This window comes from Augochlora pura, chromosome 3, assembly GCF_028453695.1.
Source record: "Augochlora pura isolate Apur16 chromosome 3, APUR_v2.2.1, whole genome shotgun sequence".
NCBI classification, from domain to species: Eukaryota; Metazoa; Arthropoda; class Insecta; order Hymenoptera; family Halictidae; genus Augochlora; species Augochlora pura.
Window position 1 is genome coordinate 21,817,176 of NC_135774.1, and position 22,990 is coordinate 21,840,165.

A 22,990-nucleotide genomic window follows, 5' to 3' on the forward strand; every position below is an offset into this window, starting at 1 on the left:
ATTTGATATATTTTAAATATTTTTCAAATATTTTCAAATATTTTTAAATATTATCAAGTATTTTTAAATATTTTTCAAATATTTTTCAAATATTTTTCAAATATTTTTCAAATATTTTCAAATATTTTTCAAATATTTTCAAATAATTATTTAAATATTATATTTAAATATATATATATTTAAATATTCTCAAGTATTTTTAAATATTTTTAAATATTCACACGCACGTGTCTCTTATTTCTAAATTATCGACAGGATCGTGTTCGTATCGGAAATGGTAATAAGTTTCGTAATTAATACCGTATCGTTTATTTAACGTTTCATAACTTGGACAAACGGTTGCCAATCAATCTTCTAATATAATACAGTATTAACTAGAAAATTTACACTTTAGCGTACTAATAATTACGCTTACGATGAACTCACGCTTATCGTACTAATCGTATCTTAATCATCGTATAATATATAAATATATTTATAATGTATATATTTACAAAGCACCAAAGTTAAATACTGTCTGTATAAATGTAAAGATATTGTCCATAGCAGAGTTCGTGCAGTATTCCATGGTTATAGAATTAAAATGGTTGCTCTTGTAGAGAAAAAAAAAAACATTTGAAGTACTTACTTTCGTCGAAGACTTAACATTGTTCGAGTCTTTTTACAAAATTATCTATTATTTTACAAACGACTTAAACGTAATGATAGTATAAATACTCACTGGCCATTTGCAAAGTTCCGTGCTTACGCTCGACCGTCGATAATTATTTCGTACGTATATATTATTATACGGTATCGTTAAAGTAACAGGAATACGTATGTTTTGTAAAGTTAGAAGTTCACTAATTATTGGCAGTTATTTAGTATTGTTCCTAACTCTCACATACTTCGCGATAGTATCCTCTTATCATCGCTTAGCTCGCGAAACCTGTAAACAATATTCATTTGACATCACTCAGTTATTTGACAAGAAATTGCTTCAATATCAAAGTGATATTAAAATCGAATACACATTTACGTCCATTACGATAGTTACTCTTTCGTGCACAAATCTTCAATAAACATTCATGTTATTTTAGTCTAAACTGTCACTGTAATGTGTATTTCTTATTTGAACGATTTCGTTTACCCGTCAATAAATAAATAAATAAATAAATACGCTATTTAAATTGCACAAATCAACAGTTGAGAATTTCTTAAAACATTGTCCGAAAGCGTTAACAATTTTATCCGTAATTCAACAAATTATGTATTCGAATTAGTAATATTAAAATCAAGAATTAAAGTATCGTTAATAACAACGATTGGTTTTAAAGTTATCGTTTAACTAAAAATGATTGTGCTCCTTCCACATACAGCTTCCGGTAAATAAAGTGATTAACCCTTTGCAACTCGAAGCCATTTTAACTGGAAATTTAAAATAATTTTCCTGGCTTCTGATATTTCCATTTTATATAACAAAATTCATTCTTGATAAACAATTTTTTTAGATCTAAGCTACGATGATATCTATAAAAATAATTTTTGTGCCGCAACGATTTCAATGGCGCTACCGAGTCGCCACTCGAATGCAAAGGGTTAATTTTTGTTATGAAAAAACTTTCGATTACTTTCTCTATCTTTCTACCTTCGAGTGTCCAGCATAAAGCACGGGTCCGTCCACGACATCGTCAGCCGCTTTATCATCGCCTCCTTCTAAATTCAGGGTGGCGAATTCGTCGTGCTCCATGATCCCCCATAAAGGAATCTCCTCCTTCCCAGTGGAGGCGACTGCTAAATTGTTCACCGCTTGCGGGAGCACCTGGTAAGCTTTCTCGATCGCGTCGAACTCGTCCGTGCTGTCGTTGCTGTTCTTCAAATTGTTCCCGTTCAATTGATTCGTTTTCTCGAAGTTCTCCCGTTTCTGTTTCTCGTAATTCGTCTTCGAAGACGTCGCCGGGACCGACTGCGGCGTCACCACGTAAATTTTTTCTTTGTTCACCGACGACGTCGTCACAGAATATCCGCCCCAAGTTTGATCCGTTTCCGTTGCAGCTTTACTCGTGCTCTCCGAATCGCTGGACGACGATTTCGATGTTTCCACTCGAACGGCTTGTACCGGCTACGAAATAAAATTAATTTTATTATTATTTATAATAGTTCAACTTTCTGCCTGAACATTGCTTTATCCTTTTTTCCTGATATTTAACTAACAATCGTACGTTACTATTATACGCGTTGTGATTTTTTAATATTTCATTGTTTCACGCATTTATATAAATGATAGAATTCAACGAGTAAATAATAAAATTGCGATAGAAGAATTCGATATAAAATAAATATTTTAAACTTCCAGTGTAACTTCTTCAACCCCTTACCGTACTTTAACGAGCCAGACTCGCGATGGAGGTTTCTAATAATAAGCTGTTAGATATTAATGTTCATCCGGTCCTTTAACTGAGAATCACATTTTATTCTCTCGCAGCAATATATAAACATTCGAATAGACGAAATTCCTTTTTCTTCTATGAAATTAGTGCGATCAAGAAAATTCTAACCATAGTAATTGCAAAGAAAATGGTACGGCAAGGGGTTAAACTAGTATTGATTTCTTATAATTGTTGTTACAGTTCTCGTGTCACATTTCACATCGATTAAATCGACAGTTTACAACAATTGAAAGAATATTACCGATTGAACTGTTTCGATATGATTGCTGGATGAACCTTCGTGATCCACTTCGTTGAAGCTAAAACCGGTCAATGAAAACGACTTCACGCTCTCCCTGGTTTCTTTCGATTCGTTCGTGTGGTCGCCGGGCTCGGTTGTCGTCAAGTACTCTGTCGGGATTTTCTTAGACGGCAGGAGATAAGGACGCGATGAACTCGGTACGATAGTACTGGACGTTGTTGGTTTCGAGTATTCCTGAATAATAAATTTTACGTTACTCCCAGATCACATTTTCTTTTTTCTTTTGGGAATGTGTACTGTATTATTTCGCAGCGAGTAGCAATTCAATAATAACAATTATTGTAGACACGGAATATAATCGGATATATTCTGAAACACTCGTAATATAAATATCGGATTACTTTCTCGCGTAATACTTTATTTAAAATTTCATTCGGATATCTTTTATTTCACTTTATATTATAATATATTGCATCTCATTTTATTACCTTTTAATAAGATAATTCGTTTACTTTATTATTCCTTCGATAGTAAACTTATGTATTTAATTAACACACTAAGACAATTACAGTTATCCAAGGTATAATAGGAAACTTTTCTACAATATATTAAATAAATGATATTTCGAAAATAATAATAATAATAGTAAAAATTGTATAGCATATTACCAAGGTTTAAGAGCATCAGAATGATTAAACAAATTGAATCTTACCTGTATCGTCCAATTGTCAATGTTCTTCTGCAGCCTCCGAACGTCGATAGAACTGTTCGCTTTTATGGTTCTCGTATCGTTAAGCCTCGCTTGCAACGCTCTTACGTTCGTATCGTGTGAATCATTGACGCTGAATTTCGCTTCCAATTGATTGATCAGTCGAACATCGTTTCTCGATTCTTGTTGAAGATAATTATTAATATTCGTATCGCTGAATAGCGGAACTTTCCTCGGCTGTGTCCTCTCGCGATTATTTTTCGTGCTCCAATCCCCGGAAGATTGTTGGAACGGTATTGGCGTATAATCTGACGTGTACGGTATTATGACTTGCACCTAAAACAACATTATTTCGTAATAAAGAACGCATTTCCCGTCCGCTGAACTCGGGACTCTTGTACGCAAGAACCGCAATTACCAACACGACGATACGCGCGCGTTGCCAATGAAATTTATGAAATGTCACTGGCGTGACTGTCGCAGAAACCGGGTTCGTTGGTTCGCTGCCAGCGAAATTTTGTCAGCGCCGACCTAAACCTCACGGATTTGAATTCGTTTTCATCGCAGAAAACATTTCGAATCGATTAACCCTTTGCACTCAAAGACATTTCAACTGCAAATCTAAAATGATTTCTCTGGCTTCTAGCATTTCTATTTTATGTAACGAAATTCATTCTACGCATATGAAATCGAGTCTCGTGACTCTCGTATGACAATTACACTTTCAGCAAATATTTCAATCTAACCTTTGGTGATATCTATAAAAATAATTGTGGAATGTGTTACAACAATTTGAATGGCGCCGCAGGGTCGCCACTCGAGTGCTAAGGGTTAATAATCTCTGCTACGACAAGAATATGAATTCTGAAGGTTTAATAACATGTATATTTAGCAGCAATCCATTTTATAATGTTTTTAATTAACGATCTCTGCTTTTAAGATTCTCCTGGGAACAACTATAGAACATAAATCGTCACAAACAACGATATAACAATTGACTAAAGATTAGAAATTGATATTTTTATTGACCGATCGTTATATATGTTGATCAATTTTTCTTGTTACTAACAAATATCACAAGATTTCGTGTACAATATAAAATATATTGGGTCAATGATATATACATATATGACAATGATATATAATATAAAATATATTAGGTTGTATATAATAGGTGAGTATATAAAACTGCGTATCTTTTTTCAAAAGCAATTGATTTAATCGAAATGTGCTCCATTTGTTTCAATACACTTTTACTAACGCGAGTTTAATTCATGGATGTTTGTCTTCAAGAAATTCTGATTTTTCAGATCAATAAACTATAGTATGGAATTTTTCAGACTGTCTCCATTTACACACTGTTTAGCCCATAAAACCTACGCATACGTCGTACAAAACAATTGCGAAATTAAATAAAGTATAATATAAAATTTTATAAAAATATAGATCTTTCTCCCTTCGACTTTCACTATTTTAAACATTTAGGACAATTTTTACGGGCTAAATAGTATATAAATGAAGACAGTATGAAATAATCCATATTAGATTTTATTAATTCTAAAGATCAGAATTTGTTTAAGACAGGTATTTCTGTATTGAAATCCCGTTGAAAAAGGTGTAATAAAGCAAACGGGGCATATTTTTATTAAATCAACAACTTTTGAGAAAAGTTATACAATTTCATATATTCGCTCAAACATCTGACATTTCACATGCACCAAAACCTAATATATGAAACTATTGCTTTAGGAAAATAACAGAAATTAACGACATCGGACTTACTTGTTTATTCCGCTTTGTGTTCTGCTGTTTCTGACCCGTCTCGTTCGTATCCCTCAAATCCGGCCTAACCTGTTGCTCGAGATTCGGAGCTTCTTGATTGACAATTGTTTGCTGGTTCGTGAACTGTGAACGGACGGTCGCCGTCTCGGTATATCGTTCCTCGTCGCTTCCGGCGTGACCGAACGTCGACGGCGTCGACTGTACGAAAACGTCAACGTTCTGATGATTCGACGAAGGATAAAAATCTATCAGACCATCGAAGCTCGACGAGTTGTCGAGGAACGTGTTGACAGCGTCGAAATTATAAGTGGTGGTCGGCTCAAGTGTGTTGCTGTCGGTCGTAATCTGCGATTGCCACGGTGCTCCACCGTGGCTCTCGCTCTCCACCGTCAGGTCCAGCAACGGCGATTGCTCGACGTATATCGACTCGTTTTTCGTGGACGCGTTCGTGCGGGAGTCTTCGACCACGCTGCTGCTAGGCGACAAATCGTCCGTGTATTGGTAGTTTAAGTTGCCGTTAGCCTGGTTGCCGAAATGATCGCTGCCGAAGCTGCTCGGACCCAAACTCGGGTTCAAAAAATGCGCGCCAGCATCGTGACCGGAGTTCGACTCGAACGGTTCCCGATAGGCATCCCCGTTCTGACTAGAGAACCCATGGTTCTCTTCGACGTCGGACGAACCGAAGCTCTCGATCGGGTTACCATGAAACGAAGCTCCGTGGTTCAGCGGCTCGGGGTACTCCTGATCCACAGGTGTCCCATAGATTACGGACTGATTGTCGAGGTCGGACACGCCGAACGACGCCGCGTGCTCGTTCAGCCCGTTATTGATCCCTGTCCCGTGGCTCTGCGGCGCGAGGTTCGCGTGATCTTGATTTATCTGCGTCCCGCTGGACGCCTGATCGTGGTTGCCGATGTTGTTGAAGTGTCCTCCGAGGACCGAGGATGGTAAAGGCGCGGGTGGCGGTTCGAGACCGAAACCTTCGACCGGACGATTCCGCGGAGGCTGGCCGAAATGTTCCGCGCTGTAAAGCGGCGGTACCGGGTTCGGCTGCAACAACGGATTCGAAACCGGAGCTATCGTGCCCGTTTGTCCGTTTTGTTGGACCTGCACGTGAGAAAAGTCCGGCACTCGGATGTCGTGGGACGCAGCGTAGTGAGCGTCGTGGCTTTCGTGCTTGTTGGGAGGAAGATAGCCGTTCGAGGGTGGCGGCGCCGCTGGGTATTGGTTCGGTTGATGCTCGCCACCTTGCATCGGTATCCAGGGAACCTTGTTGCAAGGGTTGCAGGACTTCCCTTTCGGTTGCTGAGGAGGAAGATAATGCCTCGGCTCGTGCAAGGCGGGCGACGGAGGTTTGTAGAGCGGCGCGGGCTGGCCGGGAGGAGAACTCAGAGGCAGAACGGGATGCGTGTTCAGAGGAGGCGCGAAGACTGGACCAGGATGACTGGGTGGTGGATTAAGGGGTGGATACAGAGGTAAGTCGGAGGGTGGCCCGGCCGGAGGATGCGGCGACAATGGTGGTGGATGCGGAGCTCCTCCGGCGTGCAAATTGAACGGTGTAGCATGACCTTGAGGTGGCGGAGGAAAAGAGGGTTCGTGATAGGAGGGTGGTTTCAACGGCATGGATCCAGGAGAGCCGAAGCTGAACGGACTCAACCAATTCATCAATTTCGAAAAGTAACCGGGTGGTTCCGCTGGTTGAAGATTAGCTAACCTCCCTGACCGAAATGGATGCTGTCTTGGCGGCGGTGGCGGCACGAGATATTCGTTCAACGCGATCCTTCGACTTAGTCTGACGGGTCCTCGGCCGTTGAAGGCCGCTCCTCGATCATTTTTCACGGTCGACGATGTCCCGCGTACGAGGACCAGTAATAGGAATGCTAAGAGAACCTGTAACCGCGGTATGTTATTAGATTGGTGCATACGAAATTTTGTAATTTTAAATGAATAGCAATAACAACCCATGAAGGGTCCCAATAGCGTAATAAAGAGAAAAGAAACCCCGTATCTTACAAGTTTCAATATTATTATATAAATTTTTAAATATTAAATACCTTTCGCGATTAATAAGATAAATAAAATCAAAATGGAAACGAAAATTTTTACGACTCAATCTTTTATTATTTTAAAATAATAAAAAAGAAACCTTCTTTTGTCATCTTGATCGAGTCCGAACTCGAAAACTTCGTTAAGTCTGTGCAATTAATTTTTATTAAAATTACGTCGTCAAAACAAATTGTATTCCACTTCCTATCTGTGCTGCTTTTGTAATTCCGGAATTTCATAGAATTTTATATTTATCTGCCCTAAAAGGTTTTTCAGTGAGTCATATACCGTTCGATAGCTGACCAATAAAAACTCGTCTGTGCAAAATTTTAATCCTGTAACCTGTCCGTGAGTGTAGTTACAGAGTAAATTAGATTTCGCAGTTTTCCGACATTTCTCCCCCTTTAGCGGCTTTCTAAAATCTTGAAAAAAATCTGGCTTATTTCGGACACCAAGCCGCATGTTATAGAATTTTTTCAGACTTTTCAGTTGCAAGCTGTGATTATCAAAAATGAAAAACCAAAAAATAATCGGAAAATTGAAGATTTCTCGAAAACTAAAATATTAACTATTTTTATATTAATTTTTCTGATAAAGTACTATCACGGCTCGTGTACTCAATTTTTCTCAGATTTTTTGCTCGCCTGCAACGTTGTCAAAAATAAATGAAAACCGAACGCGCCGATGTTTTTTGCTGTCAGAAAGAAGCAACTACTTGTCTAGTTTACCGCGAGTGTGGATTAAGTAATTTTAAACGTTATTGCATCGAAACAAACAATTTTTTAAGCTAGAAAATGCGAATTAAGCGAGCAAAAAAATTGTCAGGAGCGAGATATATATCGAAACGTTTAGGATACGAAACTAATCGCAAAAATTAACTTCTGTTGCACATCGCGACGCGACATAATAAAATGTGTTAGAAAGATTGCACGCTCGTCGCTTGAAATCGATAAGCGTGAAACGTGAACCCAAGATGGGATCCAAAAGTGGATCACTTCCTGTGAAACATACATAGGTAATTGTTTTGTGTTATTCTAGAACAAACCAACAGTTTCACTTAAAGCAAACAATTATACTAATTGTCATACTAATTACATACCAGGAAGAATTATCTCCAAATATTTTTATTAATTTATTTATGCCGACCTCGATAATATAACACGCCGTAACACCGCGGTAACTAAATTGCACTAAATACACGCAGGGATACTGTAATAAACATTTCATTCTAAATGAAAATCATGTCAAGTGAGCGTACGAAATTGATGTAGAAATTCGAGGAAAAAATAATTTTGACGATAAACTTTTTGACAATAAAACTTAATATAGTTTTGATTTTATCTTGAAGTTTTATTTTGACAATAAAACGTTTTACTATTTTTTACAGCATAGTTATGGAATTGAGGAGAAGAAATAGGAAAAGTAGTTCTATTGCGACAGCATAGAATTTCAATGCATCCTATTATCTCACTTTAATATTCATGTCGATTAAATTCTTTCAGCTTGTTTTGTCTTCTCATAGTTTATTTTTATTCAATACCTTTATTCGAACGATTGTTAATGCAAAGTATTTCTTCGAATCAAAATAATTAAAACACGTTTGTTTAATTTCGTAATTATTTCCATGTCTGAGGTCATTAACGACATAACGCCAATCGAAATATTATTTGAAATAATTATTTGAACGAATCCTTTGAGAAAACTGTGACATTATTTCACGAAATTTTCAATCATTAACCCAGTTTGACTTACACTGACTTTCTCAATCGCATATAAAAGGATCAATTACAATATCTCGGATAATTATTCAATAACAGGAAACAGTTTTCAGAAGAATAACAATCGTAAACAACGGTGTAACAATGATTTTCTTTCGAGACATTATTCGATGGAGCCAGACAGGAATCTCTTAAGGGTGGACTTTTCAACGAAAGAGCTTTGCTTAACCCTCTTAACACCGAACAACTGGTAAGATAGTTTTCTTAATATTTTAATTAAACAACAATTTCATTTCTTATTTCATCTTCCCTTTTCAAGTTGTTGTTTACAAGGCTTTTCAAAATTCTTACAATTTCTTTCCGAAACTTTATCAAACTTCGTCAAACGAATTTAAAACGTTTCGCTCTCGTTTTGGAACATCGTTCGTAAAATATTACCAGGTTTAAACGAAACGGGGATTTTCAATAAAATGATTGGAAAGGACGAGGACTAGGCAGTGAAAGGGGAGCAAGAACGGTATAAAATCAAGCGCAGTGAAGATCTGCGCGACCAACTCTACCGGCTTACGAGTTTCTCACAGGTCACGAATTCAATGGTGTTCCCGCGGTACTCCACGTGCTATTTTACGTCCGTAGGAAAATATGCAGATGTGTGAGAGAGAACGAGAGTATGCACGCGAGTCGCCGTACCTTGCCGACAGAACCGGAACTGCATAAGAAAGTGAACGAACGTAAAAAAAGAAAAAAAATGTACGAGTCACCTCATATCACTTTTAAACCTACTAACGTCAAAGTTAACGTGTCTCGCACTTCCGTGATCGGATTAATGATTAGCCGGCGAGCATATTCTTTATAGGTCGTTAGAACTATCGTAATTGAGCCGCGGTTACTGATTCGTTCATGATTCGCGTGCTATTTCATTTCAAAAATCGAAGATCAAGAACGGTAGAAAATTTCTTTAAAAGTATTCCCCGAAAGTGATAACAGTTTCATTCGTAGTGCAAACAATTTTTTTAATTAATGTAACTTAACATGTCTTTTAAAAAACTATTATTCAACAGAAAACTGTGGTGCTCCGTTCAGTTCAGTCATTGAAAATTCTATTGATAAATTCCCGGTAAACGAAGTATTAATTATTTTAATTTGTTTCTTTATTTTATTATCATTGAATTTATAGATTCCAATGGGTACGCAATGAAAAACTCATTAACGACCATTATAGACGAAGGGAAATTTATAATAATAAGGTGATCCTTCAAGATTTATATAAAATATTTCGTAAGAAAATACTTCTGATTAACAAATCGATCGTCATTTTTTCTTTTGCACTGCGGATCTCTGAAATCAAATTGTTCGCTTGAATTTTATACTTTCTAATTTCAACTGCGTTATTTCTCAGGTTATCCGAGGATTTCTGTGAGAATCGGTTTAAAGTGTATCATTTCCCAAACATCAAGAAAAAGTGAATTATCGCAATGAAACGCGTCGCGTACTTAAAGCGGTTTCACAGAATTACGAGCGTTGCAATTAGTTAAATGGTGTGTGTACACCAGACAAGCAGGATCGAGATAAACAATTTTGCGCAATTTCACCATGATCCTACGGTTTAAACTGCAGTCGGACGATAAGATTATACAAGTCAAAACAGCCGGTCGTTAAGTCGGAACGAGAAGCCTCGCTCTTCCATAGCTATCTTCGCGTCGAACACCGAATCGGAAATTTTTTATAAAAAAATGTTCAAGCCTTGGTACGCCTCCAAGACGTAATTAAACGTGAAATCTTCTAATAAAAGTATCACGTTGCATCATCTATTAAAGATTAAGGTAATAACGGACAACTTTGTTCCTCGTCAATGCGAAGTTCTAGGACATGACTTCAATATAGACGGTGCTAATCGGTTCTTCTTTAACAGGCTTCCTTCGCCATTAACGACCCAGACTACTTATTGATTGTAAAAGTATTCTGCTGACAAAACTGTTCTCCAAAATTTATTGCATTCACACATAAAGAATTAGTGCTTATTAATATAAACGACAGGCTTGGCAACATTTCTTTCAACATTAGGAAAACAGTAAAATTAATAAATAAATCTTGCTAATGAAAACAAATTAATATAATAAATGATACGCGATTGTAGAAATTATATATAATTAATTAACCATTGAGAAAAAACACATGTAAAGATTTCGCTGAACGCGATTTGGGAAAATCAAGAATAGGGTTTTTTTCAGAAATTTATTTTCATGGAATGAAAATATCATTTTTGATTTCTGTCGAATTACTGTCGATTTATTCGTCATTATTATTTTCCGCCGCGTTCGATTTTGCCCGAAGTTACCGTGAACTAGCGCGACAATTACGTTTCATATGGATTTCTTTTTCATTGAAGAGTAGGTGGTTCACACAGGGCAACAAGCAAGTGTGTAGAGAGAGAGAGAGAGAGAGAGAGAGACACTCACGTAGCAGGGATAATGTAGGTAAGTAGGCTGTGGGTATTACGAGAGTCGACCTATAGTGAGAAGATGTAATATGCGGTTGCATGTAATCTGTGTAATGCGCGCGTGTTCGAGGTGTTCGTGCGCGACTACGCGAGAGCAACGCACATGTGCCGGATTGAATGCGGAGGCTAACCAATGCCAATAATGAGAATGCAATTTTCTTCCGCTCGGTTAACTCGAATTGAAAATAAAATGTCGTCACTTATTAAGAACGTTTTCCGTCGGCTGCTAAAAATCTCCCAACAAATACCAACGAATCTCTCTCTCGCTGGAATTCAGACGATCGAAAATTCGGATTTTTCTCGTCGAATCAAAATTTGAAGGTTAACGAAGTATAGATGACACTTCTATTTTTGGCAACTGATGCAGGCAATTTATATTTCGCATAATGATCATTATTAAAAAATAATAATGCAGTATTGTCATTATAGTATTTGAGTAAAACAGATTTTTAGATTTTTAAAATTAACGAGCAAACCGTGGATTTTAGACGTTTATGGCAAAAATGAAATATATGAATGTAAAGACAGCGAAAGAATATTTACCATAGCATAGTCTTTACAATAGCAATATCTTCGACGGCTGGCGAGAGTATCGGAGTGTAACTTAATTTTAAAAAATTACCGATATTTGAACAATTATAATTTTGTGAAAAAAGAATTATCCTACAATTAACCTATACATACTCATTTTGAAGCTTGTAGCCTATATTATCGTAATTTATCATAGCTTTTCTTGCAAACTGCATTTACGTCGTACGTAATGTAAGAAACCGAAGACAGATTTTTCTAAAAAATTTTTTTAATTATTTTAATATTATATATATAATAATTAACCAAATACCATAATATAAATCAAGTAAAAAAAGAAGTGGTACATCAAGTTTTAGGAGGTCGTTGCAAAGAGTGGAAAGGGTAGCAAACGTGTGGTACACTTTTTCACGAAAAATATTCGTTGGATTTAATATTGTTTGTCACTACTCACTTGTATAAACATCTTTCGATTTATTTTGCAGTAACGTTACATATATTATTGTTCCTTGTTGGTTAAAAATATTAGAATGTACGAAACGATATATTTTGAAAATGGAACGTTTAATAGTTCGCAGTTAACATATTTAATACCACGTTAATAATAAATTTGACGTTAATAATAAATAAGAATAAATAAGAATTAGCATAAATTAGAGTAGATTAAGAAGTAAGACTATCGTAGATTATAAAACAATCAAACTTTCTTTTTACGAATAAACCGTATGAAACCCTAATACCGTTAGGCCAACAAAGTTAAATGCATGGTCACGTTGAATATTGTAGAGATCATAGATGGCCGTTGCTATTAAACTGCTCGCTAATGATGGCAATGATACGAGTCATGTCGAACAGAACCTTTTTCATGTTTCTCACCTATACGTACAATAATGCGAAATAAGAATTACATTATTAAATAGATGATCATTTGTATTTCTACTATACATGGAATAATTGACACTCTAATGAGGTAATAAACCAACAGAAAATTTTTCAAATCAGGTTATTAGAAACTCTTGACCATCACCAACGTTTTCAACTACCTTTGATAAATAAATATCATTTAATTTTAATCAAATTAAAATTTTGAAACGAACAACGTAGCTTTGGAAAATATATTTAAAATTATCATCCTTTTGGTAATATATCATCGAATTTTAAAATTACTTATTAATAAACGATACCTCGGTAAAATATTGAATTTTTTTTGGAATTTAGTGGAACATTCCGTAATTCATCATAAGCTGGACGCATTCCAAGCGCAAAAAGTTTATTATAATTATTCGGCCTAACTTCGTTGGAAACGATAGTTCTGCTTCAAATAATGGAACACTGAATATTGACTTATTATTGCGTTGTCACGATCGATAAGAGTTCTGTATCACTTTCCGGTGAGGCAATTACGGCGACAAACGAACTTTCCAACAGGAAGATTCTGTTTGCTGGGAATCCTGTGAAAACAGCCAACTAAAAGGTTAAAATCTTACTTCTAACGGTTTTAACGAAACTACCTAAGTAGAGAACTCAATTACAGAACGTTAAGAACGAACAAGTAAGAGAAAGAAAAGAGAACGGATCGTGCGAGTTGACTTTTTAAAACGTTAGTATTAAACATCGGTGTAAAGCTAAAAGCCTATTAAAAAAAAAAGTTCCAATAATCGGTATCCGAATCTAAATCCTTTCTAATTAGATCTCGAAATCAATATAGACCGATTACTGACGCGAATGTCCAATCGTTCGAAAAGAAATTTGTTTAAGCAGTTTGTAAAGTGAAATTTTAATTACGGCTTATTACTTCTAGTGCGAAATATTTCAGAATAAGAATCAAACGTGACCGCGTTATAAAACTTTCTATCGAGCACTATTAAATTGTCACTTATGAACATATCATATATTATATTCATATGTTAAATATATTCTATATAAATATATATTATTATAAATAATATACACTGTTCGTAGCTTTATTGTCACTGGCTCTGAACGCCTGTGTGCTGGTAAAGAATAACTAGCTACAAATTCCTACGAGGAATCGATATGGATTTTATTTTTCTGTAATTGATTTTTTATGATTTTTTATGATTTTTTATGATTGAATCATATTATGATTTGATTAATCGTGATCGATGTGAAGCGATCAGAAGCTTCAGGACTTCCGGAACGATCCGTGTCACTCGGTAATCGAGCTCGCGATCAATTGATGCGTGTGGCTTAACGAGAATTACGTTATTGCTGATTAAATAAGGGCATAACCGCCTGAGCATGTTCGAAGGAAATTTGTATTGACAGTATGATAAGGTTAAGAAACGTGCAAACGGAAAGCGACAGATTTAGGTCGTAGACGGAAGAGTTTCGCTCCTCTGTTGGCACTATGCCAAACGACGAGGATCATTCGAAAGCGCTGAGCATGTGTTTTCTTCGCATCCTACATGTCGTCCTTGTCGGACAATGCGCGATTGGTAATTCACGGAGTGTACAGATCGGTCTGGACTTTCGACAACTTTTGAAAACGGATATGCCTTGAAATTAATTCGTCTTCTTCTTTTTCTTCTTCTTCTTCGTTTTCCACTTTGAATAGAAAATTTCGCCGTTTAGTTTCGCTTATTGCAGTCGAATCTTAAACAGCTTCTTGATTTATTGCTTCTAATGATTACTCGGAGTGAAAATAAGACCGGAGATTTATAATGCGCCCGGAGGCAGGGTATTCAATGCGTCGAAGTGTACAATAGGTCGCAAGCGTTTTAATTTGTTTATACCTCTGCTAAAATCGTAATAAACTAGCGAGATCTCTGTTCAACGTCAGTTTACGCGAATTGGATCGTTAAATACTTGTGATTTGCGAGCAAAGGTAAAATGTCGCCATGATTTCTTAGCGGGACAATCAAATTATTTAAACTGCTGGGCAATGTAATATTATGAGTAATAATTTGATAGAAATTGATAGGGGAAATTTTGTAATAAAAATAGCGATCACTTGATATGTATTATATAAATTGTAGTTCTTAATGGGATAAGCGAACTTTTTACTTGAAGACGGGTGAAAAGAAATTATAAAAACTATGAAAAATATAGCTGCTGGACTGTTTTTTGAAAATTTTAGTAACAAAGTGACGCTTCTTAGTTCGTACAAATATTTATTAAAAATATTTTCTCGTATCTTTGTGCAACTGGGAACTGTTGATCCCATTTTCTTATTTCTCGTCGCTTTTTTAATACCACTTACATATTGCATCTAAATCGCGAAAACTATAATTGAAGTTTCCATGAGGGAACGCTAACGATGTAATTTCTATGCATAGAATGCCTATTTAAACAGAGAATTTGGTGACGGTGAAATATATTTATCCTGTTACTCGAACAGGCTGGTCACATTTCCGGAAGTAGTATTTTTGGGTATTTCGTCGAACGTTCGCGGACATCGAATTCGTGACGTTTTACTTTCGCTTTATACGGTCCGCATAGCAAATCAGCAGCCTCCCCTTGCTGTAATTCCGCCGTAAACACTTTTACAGGAAATAAGCGATTCGCTGCGTGTACCACGGTCGTACCTGCTAACTCCCTAATCAACCTCACGATGCTTTATAATTTATATTACCCGGCCTACTTTAATGTTTTACTTCCATACGAAAACAGCAGAACCAAATCATTTTTCGTATAAACATGAATAAAACTTGAATATGAAAATATAAATATAAAAATTTCGATATTGAAATCATTTTACGCAATAAACGTGTACAGATATTTTGTTAAAATTGACACGAAACATTTCACTGAAACGTTTAGTTTGGTTTGTTACTAAAATAAGAATAATATATTATATATTGTAAAATAATGCTGTCATTTAGTCAATATTATATATTATAAATTTATTATTTCATACTATGTTATAAATATAAATTAAGGTAAACTCCCGTTATTCTTTTTGTATTGGGAAAGTTCTATACAAATTCAGTTATTTGGAAGCAGCAGTTAATCATTGTCGGCTTAGCTTTCGCCACGCGTACGCTGTATGGTTGAAAAGTCGAACGTCTACTTCCAACCCCGTCGCACGATGCAGGATACGCGAAGTCAATGAAGCACATGCGTGAAGTCGAGACTCTCGATCAGATTAGTAAATAAAAATGACTGCACGCGTTCCCATTATGTTAACGATACGTTGAACAGAGTAAAAACTGATTTCTTTCGGAACTGGTAACTTCGCGATTTAGCAATATAGAGACGATACTATTGTCATAATCAGAATGCGCAAATATATATAAAAACTTAACCAATGTACGAGTGTCAATTTTTAACGATATCGAATAATAGTAACAATATTCTCTATATAAATATACTGTCGAGATAAACTGTCGTATGGCAATAAACAAGGGAAGAAGTAGAGCATTAGTTTATCTAAGGTAAATTTTATGTACAAAAAAATTGTTTAGAAGAACGCATTTTTGAAGAATTGTCAGCGTTCATAAAATGTTTATATTTTAGGAAAACTCGTTAGCCGGAAACATTACCGAAAGAAACGTTGAATTTACATTGTTGAATTTAATTCTAGATTGCATTAGCATCGTCTAACAATGGTAACCCTAATCTATAAATTGATGGTTTTTAGCACTTATGCTACAAACAATTATAGTACATAATATGCCCATGTTATATTAATCGTGATATTATACTACAAGTCTAATAATTGCTTAATGCTTAATAATAGTATTAAATCAAATGTACTAGGAGTATACTTTCAAACTTGTGTAATGAATTCACAACTGTGCATTTCTCCTATTCGTTTCTGTCATAGACGCATTATAATTCGTAGTCTACTAAATAACGAAATAAATCGAAACCGAAGGATCGACGAGTCTTTAAAAATATAGAAATCAACGTGGCGAATGTATGTAATAGCGTGGATCACTTTACTTTTCTCGTCTCACGTGTTTTAGAATTTCATCCTATACTCACTCGAGGCACATCCATCTTTTATCCGGCTTTATCAGGTACTTTCCTTCAGGAACATATCACTGGAAACAACGTTCGAGCGGGAATCACACTTTCGACCGATCCAAAAACTGTATACAAAATTCACGGGGGTTGCGCGCGGCTCGTCGAGCTCGTTAGAAACGAAGGGGGTTAGAAGGCGCCAATCCTTGAGACGAATTCAACGTTCCATTTTGATAGCGTCGAATCGAGACCGAGCCGCTGAACGGAAGCTGTCGCGTATTCACGGCAGGTTGAAGGTTGAAGCACAAGGATGCCGCGCCGAGAACCGTGTAGAAGGAACCTCGGAGAGGAAGGAGAAAGAAGAAAAAACGGAAAGAAAGGTGCACACTTCACTAGGGTCAAAGAGAGAGTCCATCGGAGCGTCTTCCATGCGACTCGCTTATATACATTTGCTCCTTCTTTGCTTCCTTCCCGCTTTCCCTCTTTCTCTATCACCATGTCCTTTCTCTTCCTCTCCAAGAATCGAACTCCTTTTCTACCTACCTAACGCGATCTCCCACACGTGGCTCACTTCTATGAAAGTTCTCCTACCTAGAATTCTCATGACATTTTCGGTTTCGAGGGTAGTTTACCGATTACGTTCAAAGTTCCTTCAGAGAAACGTCAAACTGACTTACCTAATCCAAAGTTAGACAAGAATTTTTTTATTTTCTCATTACTTTTGTAATTACGATTGTTATCGTTAATCAATGAACTATTGTTGAGTGATTATATTCGGCAATCTTTAATAATTTATAAATTAATCGTTCCTGAAATAAAATCAGTAATCATTATTAGATTTGGTAGTCTCTTGTCATTAATCTATAAACCGTGAGGATGTAATGAATGATTTATTTATCTTTTGTTAAAATTATTGATATACGTAACAAGCTTTTGGATAAATTATAAACACACATAGTAATTGTTTTATAATAAAGGATTACCGACGTCAGTTACGAACAATACACATGTTTTCTTCGATCATTTAAGTTATTCGTTGATTTCCTTAAATTATTTGAATTATTCATTGATTGCTCACTAATGATAATCAACATATAATTCTCATGGAAATTCAATAATGTTCATTATTAGTAATTGTAATCAATCGACACAAACATGTTTTCACATTAGCTATAGTAGAGATCTTTATGCAGAATTCAATTTCGTATAGACTATTTTATAACAAACAGAATTCAATTTTTCGAAAGTATGTAACATTTTCTAGAAAAGACAAGTTTTCAGTTCTCCGTCAGCTTTATCAAGTAAAAATATCTTTGAAGAAAATTAACGATGGATTGGAAAAGTAGAAGACTTTGAAATTAGCTTCGGTATAATTATGAACGACTTTTTGTTACGAAATTATAACAGATTACGTACAAACAATTTCGAGAGAATCGAGAAAGTGTAACAATACACTTCTTGGAACTACTATACCATTGTATGAACAAATAACAATAGTATCCTTTAATTGATTTACATTTCAAGAAACTTATTATTTCAATTTATTGTTCATAAGTACATACACCATCGTCTTTCCAGACGAATAGACCCCATAAAACATACACAATTATAAAGTCAATACATTTGTAACAGAGGACAACACACATGCGCTATATGTATATTATAGATTTTCCACTAGAATCCGGATGCTGTGTTCGCGAGTCTTCATTCTTCCGTCGCAAATTCGCTCTGTATTCGAGACAAACTTGATTTCTATTTAATTTAAGGTGATACGCAAGTGTAAGTAGAATTTAGCACACACTTTTGGGTTCCAGGATTGAATATCAAACTGTTCGGGCATGTCAGAGTACGATTTATGACGGCACCCGGGTAGATATAGCAAAAGCGATACGACTTACATCCGGTACCCGGAATCAGAAATCGTCCGTTGGTTGTACACTGCGACGGGTTGTCCGTAACCGGTTGTTCGCAAACGTACCCCGTCATGCATAAACCCGCCGTTGGATCGAAAAGACTCGGTGAAGCACACGTGAGATTGTACGGTTGCAATATCACGCCATTGAAGATGCACATATAATAGTTTTGGCACGTTCCGTCGACAATCTCGTAGCTGCCTTCCGCCGCGCAGGGTTGACTAGATTGCACTAGTTGAAACACTGCTAATGGTACGATAGCAAGAATAAGACAAGCGTACAGTCCTAAAGATGGCTTCATATTTTCCAGTACGTGTCGTCTCAGAAACTGATAACAAGGATTTTATCGTTACCTTGGTCGGTGTAGCGAATATATATATGCACATCGCGAAGTCGTAAATGTGTAGTGGGATATTTGTCGATGAATTCGTTAAATTCTTTTCAAATATAGGATTAACATACTCTAGCCGAACAGGAAACGCTGCCACAGGAAGATTAAGTATCAGAGGTAGAATAATCTGTAGTTATTTAATGGCCAAAAAAGAAAAAGAAATTTTACGTTTAATTGGTATGGATACATTGAAGCATTAGTTTCTATTTCTATGTATATGTATTTCTTATATAAGGAAATGTCGGTAAAGTGTCAGTACCTAATTGTTACAGAACAGCCTCAAATGCAATAAATTTATTCTCATTCAACAAGTTTATTCTCGTCGTAGCTCCTTAGCTATGTAATATTTGAAATAATATGTTGTAAATTGAAAATGTTAATTTCGGTGGCAATCCTGGAGAGGCAATCCCATAAACATCAGATACCAGTAAATCGTAAGTTAAAATTTGTAGAATATGCGTTTTTATAGAATTTTTTACGACATATTGGAATACGTAGAAATTAATTTTGTAAATATATTTTTTTATATAAGGGAAACATTCAACATATGTTACAAACACTGCTTAGAAGCCGAGATTTGGTTGAAATTGCACCAAGTATTATACATTTTAACTTGTCGAATTTTGCTTCATTAAATATATTACGCATGCATCTGCATTAATGCGAGACGACCTACAAGCGGAACATGATACATATTTAGAGACTTCAATGCCAGGGTAGGAAATATTGTGTTCCATGAAACTGGAATTCAAAAACTAAACAATCCCTGTAATTGTGCGTTGTACCACTAACGATACGATTAATCAACAATTTTGTCCCGATTCGGTAAATAAATTTTGCAACATTGTAAACATTAAAACATAGGGAAGATTTAACATTTTTTAATGCAGAGAACTGTAATGATGGAGGAGAAGCCACCCTAATTTTCTTAAACGGAATGGCATATTAATTTTTTGATGTTTGAAAAAATGTCATCAAACAGAACATTGTTTCCAAATCAAATTTTTTGAAATACCGCATAGCTAAGGAAAACAAACCGATGCGAAAAGAGTAAGTGTAAACGTCGAGCGACTTCAATGAAAATACATTTTGCTTAAAAAGTAATTTTATTGCATTTGCAATGGCTTCGGGGACAATCTGGTATTAACACTTAATCCGCTCTACCTTACATAAGAAATATAAGAATTAATGATACAGAGAACCCATATCAGCTAACCTTAAGTCATCTTTCTTTTTGCAATTTAATCGTTTCTGGGAACCACAGATTACTGTAGCCCCGATATTAAATCTTCTTACCACAGTGTTTTACGTTTATCTCGCGTACGTTGATCGTATATTTGACAATAATTTAACGAATTTATCAACAAATATCCCACTACACTAGTGACCCAATGATACACATCCATATATTCGCTACATCAACCAAGGTAACGACGATGTCTTCGTTATCAGTTTCTAAGAGGATACGCACTGGAAAACATGAAGCCATTTTTTGGAGTGTACGCTTGTCTCGTTGCAGCAATCCTTCAGTCGGCAAGTGTTCAACGAGTCGCTTCTGTTCAACCCTGCCGAACGAAAGGCTACTATGAGATCGTCGATGGAACGTGCAAAAATTACTATGCGTGCATCTTCAACGGCATAACATTGCTACCGTATAACTTAACGTGTGCTGCGTCAACTCTTTTCGATCCTACTATGGGTTTTTGCACGACCGGGTACACTTGCACACAAACGCCGGCGCCAACAACTCCAACACCTACGACTGAGTGCCCAAGAAGCGGAAGATTTTTACTTAGGGACACCAACTGTAAGATGTATCGGGTCTGCTATGCTTATCAGGGTATTTTCATAAAACGTGTTTTAACATGTCCAAACAATTTGATATTCAACCCTGGAACCGAAACGTGTGTTTCACCGTCAGCCGCTTACACGTGTACAGCTGATTCGACGACAACATCAAGTACGACGACAACAACGACAAGTACGGCGTCAACACCGACAAGTACGGCGTCTACATCGACAAGTACGGCGTCAACACCGACAAGTACGGCGTCAACACCGACAAGTACGGCGTCTACATCGACAAGTACGGCGACAACGCCCACTAGTACGGCGACGACACCGACGAGTACAGCGACAACGCCGACAAGTACGGCGACGACACCAACAAGTACAGCAACAACGCCAACAAGTACGGCGACAACACCGACAAGTACGGCGACAACACCGACAAGTACGGCGACGACACCGACAAGTACAGCAACAACGCCAACAAGTACAGCGACAACGCCAACAAGTACAGCAACAACGCCCACAAGTACGGCGTCAACGCCCACAAGTACGGCAACAACGCCAACAAGTACAGCAACAACGCCCACAAGTACAGCGTCAACGCCCACAAGTACGGCAACAACGCCAACAAGTACAGCGACAACGCCGACAAGTACAGCGACAACGCCGGCAAGTACAGCAACAACGCCAACAAGCACAGCAACAACGCCAACAAGTACAGCGACAACGCCGGCAAGTACAGCAACAACGCCAACAAGTACAGCAACAACGCCCACAAGTACAGCAACAACGCCAACAAGTACAGTAACAACGCCCACAAGTACGGCAACAACGCCCACAAGTACGGCAACAACGCCAACAAGTACAGCGACAACGCCGACAAGTACAGCAACAACGCCAACAAGTACCGCGACAACACCGACAAGTAAGGCCGCAACACCAACAAGCATTGGGAAATTTCTACTTCCGGGCACTGCATGTAAAACATATCAGGTACACTATTCTTACCAAGATATCGTCATAAATCGAACTCTGTCGTGTCCAGATAATTTGATATTCAACCCTGCCACTCAAGAGTGTGTGCTACCTTCTAGTTACATTTGTACATCAGACTAAATGAAATAGAAATTAACCTTTTAGCTGCGTACGACGTGTATACGCGTCTTGAGGAAATGGCAATTTTACATGTTATAATAAAAATACTTCTCCTACGATTAATGTCAAAGTGCTTGCGGTAATATATTCATAAATTTCGCACATTTTAGACTAATCGTAAAACAATTGCCATAAAGACTACATTAAGTGAAGTCGATAAAACGCGTAACAAAATTTATCTTCAAAATATATCGACGCAGCTAAGTGGTTAAGATTGTTGCAAATACAGAGCGAATTTGCGACGGATGAATAAAGGTCTCACGAACAGGGCATCCGTATTTCAATGGAAAATCTAAAGAGCGCATGTGTGTGTCTTCTGTTTTAAATGTATTGACAATGAAATTGTGTATGTCTTATGGGGTATATTCGTCTGGAAATGTGATTGTATATGTACTTACGAGCAATAAATGTATGTTCAATTAATGAATTACTTGAAATGTGGACTAATTAAAGGATGCTATCGTTACTTGTTCATCACGCAACAGCAAGCTGATTTGATTAAATTTCCAATAAGTATTTTAACACTTTTCCGATTTGTCAGAAATTGTCTGTATGTAATCTGTTATAATTTCGTAATAAAAAGTCGTTCATAAATGTATCTGAGCTCATTTTGAAACTTGCAGTGTCTATTTTTCCAGTCTATTGTTAATTTTCTTCGGAGATATTTTTTTGCTTAATATAACCGATGAAGTACTGAAAATATATTTTTTTTTCTAGAAAATGTTACATAGTGAAATGTGTCCAAAGAATTGGAATGCATTTCTCGTGGTTGAATTTTTATTAGTTGCAACATTGATCATATCCATTAATCTTGCCAAACGTCTCCAGAATCATTAGAAAAGATGTTTGAAAAAATGT

The 22,990-nt window shown here is 36.5% G+C and overlaps 3 protein-coding genes across 3 annotated transcripts; 1 reads left to right on the forward strand and 2 right to left on the reverse strand.

Annotated features, from left to right (window-relative positions):
- Positions 1-297: 297 nt before the first annotated feature.
- On the reverse strand, positions 298-16,918 carry LOC144467859 (uncharacterized). The gene is made up of 6 exons (XM_078176839.1): positions 16,904-16,918; positions 5,162-7,051; positions 3,383-3,715; positions 2,671-2,904; positions 1,628-2,101; positions 298-928 (listed from the first exon to the last, which is right to left on the reverse strand). Exons 1-6 carry the CDS (start codon positions 16,916-16,918, stop codon positions 908-910), a joined length of 2,967 nt encoding a protein of 988 aa, XP_078032965.1. The 3' UTR covers positions 298-907.
- A 1,475-nt stretch (positions 16,919-18,393) lies between these two features.
- LOC144467706 (uncharacterized) lies at positions 18,394-19,138 on the reverse strand (the record flags this gene model as incomplete). Its single annotated transcript, XM_078176621.1, has 1 exon — positions 18,394-19,138. A coding segment is annotated over one exon (495 nt), but the record flags the coding sequence as incomplete, so codon positions are not given.
- Positions 19,139-20,632: 1,494 nt separating this feature from the next.
- On the forward strand, positions 20,633-22,726 carry LOC144478919 (uncharacterized). The gene has a single exon (XM_078197295.1). It carries the CDS (start codon positions 20,666-20,668, stop codon positions 22,091-22,093), a length of 1,428 nt encoding a protein of 475 aa, XP_078053421.1. The 5' UTR covers positions 20,633-20,665; the 3' UTR covers positions 22,094-22,726.
- The last annotated feature ends 264 nt before the right edge of the window (positions 22,727-22,990 follow it).

Bases quoted from the DNA above. Each gene is read 5' to 3' on its own strand.
- LOC144467859 (XM_078176839.1), bottom strand. The intron at 2,102-2,670 runs GTAATATTCTTT...TTTATTTCGTAG, and splicing joins ATATCGAAACAGTTCAATCG to CCGGTACAAGCCGTTCGAGT. The intron at 929-1,627 runs GTAGAAAGATAG...TATTGTTTACAG, and splicing joins TTTATGCTGGACACTCGAAG to GTTTCGCGAGCTAAGCGATG.
- LOC144478919 (XM_078197295.1), top strand. From the start codon at position 20,666: ATGAAGCCATTTTTTGGAGTGTACGCTTGTCTCGTTGCAGCAATCCTT.